The sequence below is a fragment of the Microcaecilia unicolor genome, chromosome 4, assembly GCF_901765095.1.
Source record: "Microcaecilia unicolor chromosome 4, aMicUni1.1, whole genome shotgun sequence".
NCBI classification, from domain to species: domain Eukaryota; kingdom Metazoa; phylum Chordata; class Amphibia; order Gymnophiona; family Siphonopidae; genus Microcaecilia; species Microcaecilia unicolor.
In genome coordinates, this window is record NC_044034.1 from 73048227 (window position 1) to 73060695 (window position 12469).

The 12469-nt window shown below is 41.3% G+C and overlaps 1 protein-coding gene across 1 annotated transcript in view; it reads right to left on the bottom strand.

The window, feature by feature from the left end:
• FLT3 (fms related tyrosine kinase 3) overlaps positions 1 to 12469 on the bottom strand; it is a 164706-nt gene that overhangs the window by 110012 nt on the left and 42225 nt on the right. Inside the window, exons 2-4 of the mRNA XM_030200337.1 lie at positions 11527 to 11648; positions 6094 to 6308; positions 2015 to 2130 (exon numbers count right to left, since the gene is read on the bottom strand). Of these exons, the coding sequence (XP_030056197.1) occupies positions 2015 to 2130; positions 6094 to 6308; positions 11527 to 11648 (453 nt within the window). The remainder of the gene's footprint in view (positions 1 to 2014; positions 2131 to 6093; positions 6309 to 11526; positions 11649 to 12469) is intronic.

A 12469-nucleotide genomic window follows, 5' to 3' on the forward strand; every position in this document is an offset into this window, starting at 1 on the left:
AATGGAGGGTTAAGTGACTTGCCCAGAGTCACAAGGAGCTGCCTGTGCCAGGAATCGAACTCAGTTCCTCAGGACCAAAGTCCACCACCCTAACCACTAGGCCACTCCTCCACAACCAAAAAAGTACAAAACATTTTATACTGCTTATCCCAGAAACAGTGGATTTTCCCCAAGTCCATTTAATAATGGTCTATGGACTTTTCCTTTAGGAAGCCATCCAAACCTTTTTTTAAACCCCACTAAGCTAACCGCATTTACCACATTCTCTGGCAATGAATTCCAGAGTTTAATTACACATTGAGTGAAGAAAGGTTTTCTCTGATTTGTTTTACATTTACTACTTTGTAGCTTCATTGAATGCCCCCTAGTCCTGGTATTTTTTGGAAAGAGTAAACAGATGCTTCACGTCTACCCTTTCCACCCACTCCTTACTTTATAGATCTCTATCATATCTGCAATAGGGGGAAACATTTTTTCACTCAACAAATAGTTAAAATCTGGAACTCGATGCCAGAGGATATGGTAACAGCAGTTAGCATGTCTAGGTTTAAAAAAGGGTTGGACAAGTTCCCGAAGGAAAATCCATAGTCTGTTATTGAGAAAGACATGGGGAAGCCACTGCTTGCCCTTGGATTGGTAGCATGGCAGGTTACCACTATTTGGGATTCTGCCAGGTATTTGTGACCTGGATTGGCCACTGTTGGAAGCAGGATACTGGACTAGATGGACCATTGGTCTGACCCAGAATAGCTAGTCTTATGTTCTTAATGATTTCTAAAACCAAAAGAGCCAAATTAAGCATAAAAACATGAAAAGGAACTAGGTAGATCTTGAATTCAAATCATGTACTTTATTTAAAGAAAACCTTATTTTCCTTTTTCTTTCTTTTCTTTTCTTTTTTTTTTTTTTTTACTTTATTTTCATTAGACTTGTTGTTTTAATACTATCTCCCAGTACAACTTTGAGAAAAAATATTCTCAGTAGTGGTTATTCGGAGAATGTGGGAATTTATGGGATGGCAAGGATATTATTCCATACCATTTCTAAGCTGGGCAGTTTTTGCTATACCACTATCTAGATTAGGTATGAATGTAGCAAAACGTAATATGTATTACGTCGAGAAAATGATTTCATAAATCTTTTTAACATTAAGGATTAGAGCTACCACTTTATGGGATCCTTTTACTTAGTTGCATAAAGCACTAATGCGTATTTACCGCAGCTTAAACAGGTTTACCGCAGGGCGTGCTGCAGCATCCTGTGGTAAGTTTCAAATGCGCACACACTACCCATGCACTAATACTTTTTATTTTTTGGCTGAGGGGGAGTGTCTGGGGGGCATTTCTGTGCTAATCAGTTAGCATGTCATCATCGCCATGTGCTAACTGATTAGTACAGGATTACTGCATGAGCCTTTATCACTTACAAAATAGATGGCAGAAAGGGCTCCCACATTAATTTTTTGTCAATGGCCTCATGCTAATGGCAACATTAGCTGGTGGTCATTAATTCAGAAAATGGAAAACTGGATATTTTTTGGCTACAGTAGAAACGGCCTTAGCATGTGGGAAAGACCCACATAAGTGCACATTAAGCCCACTTTGTACCACAGCTTTTAAAAGGACCCCTATGCCAGGTAAATCAAAAAAGGTTGGATTTTCCCCCTTTACAGAAATGGATTCTTAGTTCTGAATTTTTTTAGGAGAATCAATGGAGGAAAAATGACTACACATCCCCCACACGCAGTGGGGCAAAGTCAGAAATGGATAAGCCTATTTGGTGTACCTGAAATGAGACAGCAGCCCACAATGGGATGAACAATGAAGAGTCTTTCATTCAGGGCTTCTTCGCTGCCATCCTTAAGGTCTACAGTCTGTGCTGGTTTCAGGAGGTCTACACAGAACATTCATCAGATATATTTCTATACATGTAGTCTAAGAAAAAGGCAGTTTGCATAGTTGGATTACCTCATGGACCAGGCTTGAGAATCCTACTTTAGTCAAACTGTACTTACTTCTTACATGAACTGTGAACAGAATGGTGCAGCTGGCGGTTTCACTTTTGACTGAAAGTTTGTATTTGCCAGCTTCCATTCCCATAATTTTTGGAATGTCCATGGAAAAAACGCCTCTGTCAAACAGCAAGAAAAGCTTCATGATTACAATTTCCATATCTTCACATTTTAAGTTTCTGGGCTGCTTGAGTGAACAACAGAGAAGGTAAATGCTAAAAGTCATGGGGAACAGTCACTTCCATGAGAGATATGCTCTCGTTTTAAAATGACATGAAAACATCATCAATTTACCATACATCATTTGATACCCTTTGCTATATAAAACCACAACAACAAAAAAACTGATCTGATCTCAACTAATCTGAGCATTTACATGTCACAAAGTGGGGGATAATTCTAAAGGGACTCCAAGATTTAGATATCAGAAAAGCACCTATTTGAAGCCTAGTCTATAAAGAAAACCAGGTGCCAACTTTTCTTCTTAGAATCCTAGCATAAGCCACCTTCCATGCACCTACTTTACATGGGAGCTCTTACCACCACCTCAATGGGTGGCGGTAAGTGCTGCTACCCGCCCCCCCCCCCCCCCCCCCCCCCATGGCAATGTGGCAAGTGCTTCACTTGCCACACGACCATTTCCTGAAAAAAAACCAAACACCTGCCTTTTACCCACTGCGGTAAAAGGGAGCCTCAGCGCACGTCAAAAACATGCACCGATGCCAGCGTAGGCCCCCTTTTGCCGCAGCTTCATAAAAGGGGCCTATTGTATGCAGCTGGGCCCATAGGAATAAAATGGATCCCGTGGCAGATAACATGCCCTAATATTTAGTAAAAGAGACTCTAAATTGTACATAGATTATAACATTTTATAATCTACATGCCTAAATGTTCACCCCAAACTCCACCCATTTGAATGACCACCTGCAAAATGTGTGCCATCACATCTTGATGAATATTTACAGAATACAATGTAGCTGAAAAAGATAATTTCCCATGTATGTGTCCCCACACACGTGCAAATGACCAGATACCAGCATTTCTGTGCATTCTTGTCATCTAAAACTAGTCAGCTCCTTATAGAATGGCTCCCTTTACACAAAGCATAAATTATATCACTGAATACAAACCAAATGCATAATAAGTACAAATTAAGATAATCAAAATACACAGTGGTCAATGAGTTACCTGTTTAATTTGGGGAGTTAATAAATTGTAAGCGTTCAAATTGTGGGCCATGACTGGTTAAAATTTGGCCTTACAACATGACAGCCAGAGGCTAATCAGATAAAATGAGGCACAATTGGCAGCAGGCCAGGGCATGGTTTTCTTTTAACTGGTTAGCACCAATATTAAGTATTTTTCAATTAAAGATTTGATAAAACAGACCATGCAAATAGCAAGTCTAAGAGGTCCTTTTAGTAAGGTGCACTATTAGTGCACACTAAATGCCATGCAGCTCATAGGAATATAATGGGCTGCATGTTATTTAGCGCACGTTAATCATTGGCACCTTCTAAATCCGTTAGTGTGCCTTAGTAAAAGGGCCCTTAACTTAGCCGGATATGATATAGGTTAGCTTTAACCTGCTATTATCAGTGGTACCATCTTAACCATTTATCTCTCTAAGAGGAACTTAGGTGCACTAATGGATTCAGCGCACACTACGTGCTATGCAACCCATTGTATACCTATAGGCTACATGGAACTTAGTGTGCACTAAATCCGTTAGTGCACCTTAGTAAAAACAACACCTAAATATCCAGTTAATGCAATCCAGATAATAACCTAGTTAACTTTAACTGGATATCTCACTGCTAAATATTGACATCATATTCATACAATACAATCCTTGATGTCAAAATGATTTGAAATTTTCCCCTGGGACACCCATAGCTTCCAAATCAAAAATCAAATCATTAAAGGTCAAAGTTACAGAAAAAGTAAAGTTAAACTGGCAGAACAGCAAAGAGAAAAAAAAACTGAGTAATTATAATTGTGTTATATCACATGGGCTTAATAATTGATCCTTTCTTTTTCTTCTTTGCTTTTTTAGATTCTAGGCATATGCTTGAATGAAATTTTTCTTTCAGTTGTTTATTTCATTTTCAGATCCCAAAAATGTATTTGGTTCATGTGGTTCTATTAAAGTCAATGCCGGAAGTAATGCACACTGGGGATTTCCACAGGTTTTATGCAACTTGCTGGCAGGCATCAGTAAAAGAAGCAACAGAACCCTACGAGTGGCATGAAAACTCCATGACACCAAAAAAAGTTCTAAAGGACACAGTACAAGCCACTGTGAGAGGGACAAAATGACACAAAAAGTGGCATAAACAATTGAAAGCACCAGAGAAGAAGCCCAATATTGCAAACAATGTAATGAACATCCCAAGGCACCAAAAGAGGAGCAAAGGGTACCATAGCACCGGAATGGACAGCCCAGGACATTAAGGGGCCCTTTTACCGCAGTGGGTAAAAAAGGCTGAAAATCGACATGACCATGTGTGGGGGGGGGGGGGGGGCGATTACTGCCACCCATTGAGATGGCAGTAAGGGGGGTAACCAGGCAGCACGCGATGCTGCCTGATTGCTGCCAGGTTAGTGCCGCACTAATAATTACAGAAAAAGTTTCTGTAGAACCGGAAATGGCATGTGCTTGAGGTGGAACTACCGCCAGAGGCCACATTGGACCAGCGGTAGTTCCAGGTTGCTGAGCAGCAACCTTTTAGTAAAAGGGCCTCTAAGAGAGTGACAAAGCAGCTCAAAGAGATAAAGGAACACCCCAAGGCTCCACAGCAGGAGTAAAGGCTACCCCAAAAGTGGTATGATCAACCCAAGGCACTGAGGAGAGGCAAAGCAGCTCAAACAGATATGTGAACATCACAAAGCACCAAAAGAGGGAAAAAGAGCACCAACAAAAGTGATATGAACTGCCCAAGGTACTTTGAGAGGCAAAAAAGTGGCACCAATGTGGCATGAATGTGCGAGGGAATCATAAGAAGGCTAAAGCACCACGAAAAGTGGCCTCCAACATTAAATACAGCGGCAAGATTGATCTACAAAGTCTTTAAATTTGAGAAAGCATCTCCACTCCTCATTATACTACACTGGCTTTCCATTAAGACTAGGATAGTCTTCAAATCTTGTACTTTCATTTACAAACCACTGTATGGGATGGCACCCAACTACATGGAAGAGATAATATATCTCCCAACTCACAGTTCTATACCAGATGCCAGGGACTATCTCCTCCTCCACTTTCCATCCTACAAAAATACAAAATACAAGCAATATTGTTCTCATCTGGGTTCTAAGAGGTGGAACTCCATCCCAAAGGAAATAAGATTCATCAACAATTATCTGACCATCCGCAAATTCCTCAAAACTTTCCTTTTTAAAACGTTTCTATGACAAGATGTCTAATCCTGGTTACATTTAATGACTGCTCCTATAACTTTTTGTTTGCCCATCATGCCTAATTACTCTTGTAATCCACATGTTCATTAATATTCTTTTCATTGTAATACTTTAATTATATGTTAGCCGTATTGAAATGATAATCTTATTTCAGATAATGTGGGATATAAATGCCAATAAATAAAATAAATAAATAAATTCACACCTCAGCTGCTGAGTAAGGCAACAAGAGGAACGGCATCAACGTGACAAGACGTTGAACCAGGAGAGAGGCAGGACAAGAGGAGAAAGCTGAATGACAGCTATAGTGACAAGGTCCCAAGGCATCCAAAGAGGTTATTTCTTGGGGGGGGGGGGGGGGGTTATCGGGGGAGAGGGACAAAACACCCCAGTATACCCATGAGAGTGGTTTGGTAGGAGAAGAAGGATAAGCAGCAATGGTGACACTGACACAACAAGGTGCTGAGGCAATAAAGAATTGCTTTGCTTCCCCATTAGACTCTAACAGAGTCAAACCAAAGGAGCCCACAAAGGTTTTAATTGTCGGAGGACCTTGTGTATCTGTTTCAGGACCACCAAACCAAACAGAAAGTTGCTTCTTTGGATCAATTCCCCTTTCAAATCAATCCAAATGCACTCCTATATCCGATTCTATTACTTACCGATGTTCTAAATCAACGTTGCAAGTGCTTTCAGTTCTGTTGCCATTAAAGATCCAAACACATGAGACATTCCCCGTTATATTCAGTGTCACTCTTAATTTAATGAAATCAAATGCATTCACTTCAACAGTCTCAGCTGCCTTGTAGATCCCCTCTGGACTCTCAGAACTTTGATAACACTGCAGGTCTTTTGTTTTGTTCACAGCGCTCTGTACCTGCATTGTAAAAGCTTGATGAAATACTGCATAATGTGAAAAGCAATATATGACATAGGCCCTATTCTGCAAAATTCTGTGGCATGCAAAAAAAATTATGACCAGGACTATATTTCTGTTAGCACCAATATCCTTGAGCTGGTAAAAGTGTCTTCCAAGCTATATAAGAAATAATTCTAGTAACTGTAATGATGCTAGAATAAACAGGAGTCTAGTCCTGTTACCTAGACCAACATGAGAAATATCTATTAATGATGATGAGACAGCCAGTTTCTTATGAAGCCCTGCCTGCAGTTTCTTGAGGGAGGAACATATTTAATGCCTTCCTTCTACCCTCCAACAGTAGATTTTCTCTCCCCTTTCCACCGTCCCATGATCATGCATCTCTGGGTTTCCTTCCTACCTCAGGCCTTTCCTCAACCCATCCAGCAGAGGACAGCAGTGTTTACCTGCTTCTGCATCTTCTGCCAACAGCTTCAATCTGATGGTTGGAACTGAATGGGGCTGCCAGATCTTGCTAGACTATGGAACCCTGTGCAATTCAAATCCCCAGACTAAAGCCAGTAGGTGGAGGAGGGAGTTGCATATAAATGCCATTTCTCTCCTTCTGCTGACCAGGGAAATGAGAGTAGAAAGCAAAATGGGCCTGGCAACTGATATGAGGATGGGAAGTGGGGACAGTGGAAATTATCACAATCACCAGTAGAGGTGGCAATGGCACCCCAGGTCACCCTACTTCCTGTTCAGTAGTGGCATACCATGGGGCAGCAGCAGAAACCTGAATAGTGGCTGATGAATGCCTGCACTTCTTTGCCTGTCTTTCCCAGTACACCATGGAGTCACTGGCCCGAGCATCCTGGGCTTCTGCAGATTGTAGCAACTGACTACCATTTCATTTTTCAGAAGGAAGAGTTTGTTCATTTTTTCCTATCAGTTATTGCTTGTTCTCCCCCATTTACATAGAGGCAGGCTGTCTGTTGTTTATATCTGTATCTATATATCTATATCTATCTATCTGTATAGATAGATCGATAGATAGATGTGTGTGTGTTTGTGTGTGTGCGTGTGTGTGTGCGTGTTAAGCATTGTCTGTAACAGATTACACTGATTTTACCTTTAATTAAAGTTGTGCCCTTGAATTATAAATCCCTGTAATCTTGTAGTTCTCTGTAATAGGCTCTTCCAGAGCACATGTCCCAGATCCCTGTGTTTTATGGGACTCTTTCTATTGGCTTGCCTTGTTCTTTGTGCATGCCGAGCTAGTTGTGCCCCTCCCTTTCTCTCTCCATCTGGTCTAGAGAGTTAGTCTACAGTTTATTTCCTCTATCCTATTAGAATATCAATGATATGCTTTGATGTCCCCATGCATACCTCCTACCCACCCCCATCCTCCCACCCTGTCAGACTGTCACAGTAATGCTTGAATGTTTTCACTTATATATACACTGTCAGCTAGCACATTTGCTTATTTCCGATCTGACGAAGAAGGGCAACCTTCGAAAGCTAATCAAGAAATGTATTAAGTTATGTCCAATAAAAAAGGTATCATCTTATTTTCTTTTCCATGTTTTATTTTGTTTGATTTCTATTGATAACCTTAAGAGTGGACTAACACGGCTACCACACTCCTCTACTCTATGAACTGAAACTGGCTATGCTGTATTTTGCTGTATGACCCCTTTCAAGCTACTGTGATGCTATCATGATTTCATCAGTGTAAAAGTATAAACATCGTCTCTACTCAGCGTGTTGTTGAATTGAATTACTCCCAGCTTCTCTCTTGCATGGAGAGAGAGCTGGTGGAGAACAGACTCCCAGTTTGAAAGGCAAAACCTCTTGTCCAGCACATCTGAAATGTAAGTTATTTTTCCTTGTTTGATTACAATATTAAAGAAAATTTGGGTTCAAGAGTTCTGAGTCTTTTCATAGTGATGTTCTATACGCTGGTTTAAGCTCCATGCCAATCACACCCAGTGAAAGGGCAAAACATTGCTAGTGCGATAAAGATAGGACCCTGGTGATGATATTTATGAAATTTTGAAACTACACCAGTCTCATTTTCTGGATCACATCTTGTGAAGGGAGCCGTGTGCTCTTCCAGAACATAGAAACAGAGACTATATCTGTCCAAATTACTTCCTTTACATGCAGTAGGCCGCAGTTGGTCTCATTCTTTCCTACATATCTTTATATTTACAGATTTTTAGTGCGTCTTCCATATCTTGAGGGATTATGTACAGCAGTGCCTTTGGATGACTGTTATGTGTGTCCAGTAAAAGGTATCTTAGCCTCCTGAGAATCCAGCAACATGAAATACTGCAGGCAGGTAAGGCCAATAACGTGGTTATTTATGAACCTCAAGAACTTTGCAGAACTGATGCCACAGGTTATATAGCAAAACAATACAGAAAAAGTGCATTTTTCCTTACAAAGTACTATATAAAAATAAAACTAAAATATGCCTTATGGTAGAGAACTGCCTGAGCTACTCATTGTGACGAGGCCTTCTGAATTAATACCTTCAGATTGTTTTTTTTCCATTTTCACTTTCAAAGGACAAAACCTAAAGAGCCGCACTGGTGGGGTCTTGGGTCACCGGTTAGTGGTGATAACTAACTGGCAAGTGAATAAAGTTAACTGAGCTAATTGAACACCAGTCTGAATATATTCTATGCTGGAGCCTTGATGTGGCCTGGCATTGAATATCTAGAGTTAATTCAGCCCACGGATGTGTGGCTTAAAAAACGCTGACCGCCACGGGCTGAATATCTACTGCAAAGTTTATTTGCTAGTCTAAACTTTGTGAATACATTCAAACATGAATTTGAAGTTCCTTTTATAACAGTTTTCTATTACTAGTGGGTGGTAAATGCCTGAGTGCTTAAAGAGATAATGCCAAGCAAAGCTATGAGAGAATAACATGCTTAATGCAGAGTCCAAGTATAGTAATAAGATGGAATAACAGATGAAAGAAATGAGGGCTGGGGCTTGAATGTTTACTTTGGAGTAGTAAAGAGGTGAAAACACAAGCCCATGAGCAGAGAGTGGAGTAGCCTAGTGGTTGGAGCACTGGGCTAACAATCATGATCTTGGGCAACTCAACCTTCCATTGCCTCAGGTACAAAATTTAGACTGTAAGCCCGACAGGGAAATACCTCGTGTATCTGAATGTAACTCATCTTGAGTTACTACTGAAAAAGGTGCACGCTAAATCCCCAGAAAGAAATATCAGGCCCTACATTCAGCCAGCAGTAATCAGTGTTTTGTTAGCCACTATCAGCATTATATCCTGAAATTCAATGCCGGGTCATCAGTGGCATAGCTAGGATTGAATGGGCCTCCCCTATAATACCATTGCTCCCAAGATAGTGGGGACTGAGGTAGGGGGGGGGGGGGGAGGATACACATTTCCTAAAGCTAACATATTACAATTAATAAGTTCAGAACAAAAATACTTTCCTTTCTACCTTTGCTGTCTGAGCGCCCTTTTGCTTTTTTTTTTTAACTCTCTCCAGGGACTTCTGTCCTTTTGACATTTCTTCTCTATGTCTACCATTCATCTTCCTTATGTGTCTCTATCTGTCCTGACAAGTATCTCCCCTGTGTGTCTGTGACCCTTTCCCTATGCTCCCTCCTTCCAGAGCCAGCATCTCTTTTGTGTCCCTGTCCCTCTTCATGTCTGGCTTCTCTCCTCTCTTCCTTCTGTGTCTCCTTGATCCCTGACCCCCCCCCCCCCCCCCCCCACTCACCCACCTTTTGTAGCCTTCATCTCTCTCTCTCAACCTCCCTCCAATTGGGCCAGTGTCTCTTCCCCAGTCCAGTCTCTGCCTCTTTCTCTCTTCCCTCTGCTCCATCAGTCCAGCATCTGCCCCTCTCTTCCCCCTCCGCTTTACTCCAGGCCTCTCTCTCTCTCTCTTCCCTCAGCCCCCCCCACACCACCCCAGGTTCAGCATCCCTCTCTTCCCCTTCTCCTTTGATCCAGGCTCTCTCTCCTCTCCTCCCATGCGCCTGGGTTCAGTGTCTCTCCCCCTTCCGTGCACTCACACAGGTCCGGCATCTGCCTAACTTCATTCCCCCCCCACCCCAGTCCTCCAAATGCTGACAGGTCATGGCAGAGGCAGTACTGAAGGCTGCTCTCTGTACTGCGGGGCCTTTCCTGTGCTGTGACTGGCCTCCCTGATACAACTTTCTGTATGGAAAATTGGATTTGTGCTGGTATTCTATAACAGTGTTAGGGATGACCTAACACATTATAGAATTAGCACTAAGCATGCTCCTTAAGTTAGGTGCCATTTATTGAACTGCCACCTAAGAGCATGGGGGCTGATGCTTCGGACAACAGTCAAATAAATTTGTGTGACTGTGTGGACATGGAAAAGGTTTTGGATGTTATACTATGAGTTAGTTTTGTAAGATAGTAAGAGGACTATATCTCACATAGCCTACCATTGATGGTAGCTGAAGCAGGCACTATAATAGATTTTGGACATTCTAGGGGCAGATATAAAAGGCAGTGGCAGAAACATTAATAGAAGATCAAAGAAAAGACATGAAGGATGCTGGTGTTGGTTTAACTACTGAACTTGCATATTTATGTTCCCAAAATGAAAGAGAACTGGGATGGAGAAATCTAGACTGGGCAACTGGATGGACCAGCTTTCTAAACTGGATAGGAGGATCCTAGACTGGGCAAATGGGATGAACCATCTTCCCAAATTGGAAAGGAGGAATCTAGACTGGTAAAACTAGATGGACTATCTTCTCAAATTGGAAAGGAGTACTCTAGCTTGAGGAAACTAGATGGGCCATCTTCCCAAACCAGAAAGGAGGACTCTAGACTGAGCAAATGGGATGGACCATCTTCCCAACTGGAAAAAAGGAATCTTGTTTAGACAAACTGGGTGGACTAATTGGTGTTTATCTGTCGGCATTTATTATATTACTGTCTGGTGTTATCTTCTTTTTGGTTTTCCTTGTAATTCACAGCTCAGTAAAATCTGTAAAAACCCTTAAGAAATGCTCAATAAAACTTGCTAGTCTGATCATTTTATGTTACAATCACTGGGCCTGATACACATTGGCTTTTTCCTGTAGGAATGGCTGACATACTCTAGTCAATCAGAGCCATTGTCAAAGCATGTGTTAGAAGAGTGTTAGGAAAAGTGGACTCTAGTGCCTGAAGTTACTTCATAAGTGTTCCTGTTCATTATAGCTTTACCTTTGAAGATCCTGACAAGTTCCATCCAATTACATTGCTGTAGTTCTGGTATTCTAAAATACAACTAATGCTGGATATATTTTGGGTTGTAGCAGCGTTTACAGCCAAGGATATCAAAGCAGCTGGAAAACACAAATGAACACATGTAATTTGTACCTGCATCATCAAACATTACCTCATTAATGATTACCTCATTAATGATTACCTTCTAGATTAAACATCTTTTAAAGCAAAAAATGAGAAAAAAAGAAGAGTGTTGTTGTACCGTAGCACACAATCCTGCTTATTTGTGAACGAGAAGGCCGGCCATCTTCCTACACAAATTGGGAGATAACTGGCCATCTCCTAAACCCAGCCAAATCGGTATTATCGAAAGCCGATTTTGGCCGGCTTCAACTGCTTTCCATCACGGAGCTGGCCAAACTTCAAGGGGGCGTGTCAACAGGGTACAGAAAGCGGGACGGGGCGTGGTTACGAGATGGCCGGCTTCGCCCGATAATGGAAAAAAGAAAGCCGACCCTAACAAGCATTTGGTCGACTTTACTTGGTCCCTTTTTGTTAACGACCAAGCCTCAAAAAGGTGCCCGAACTGACCAAATGACCACCGGACTTTTGTCAGATTTTGAGTTACTTTGCCCCTCCTCCTCCTGACATGTAGAGACATTGTTTTTGACTCTATATATTTCTTTTCAGCATACCATTGGGTTGGAAAGAATATTTATCTTTTGCAGCTTCATTTAATAAATTGGTCTTTTCTTAGTTTTTCTTTTATTAATTTTCCAGGTCTAATTGTTTTTCAGAACCTTTAACTTATTCATTTAGAGCCTCTTTTACCAAGCTGCGGCTAAAGGAGGCCGACCAGCCCATATTTGAAAATCAAGTCCTAAGTAGGTAAATCATTCTGTCTTACAAATCACATGGTAGTTATAGGTTGATATGTTTT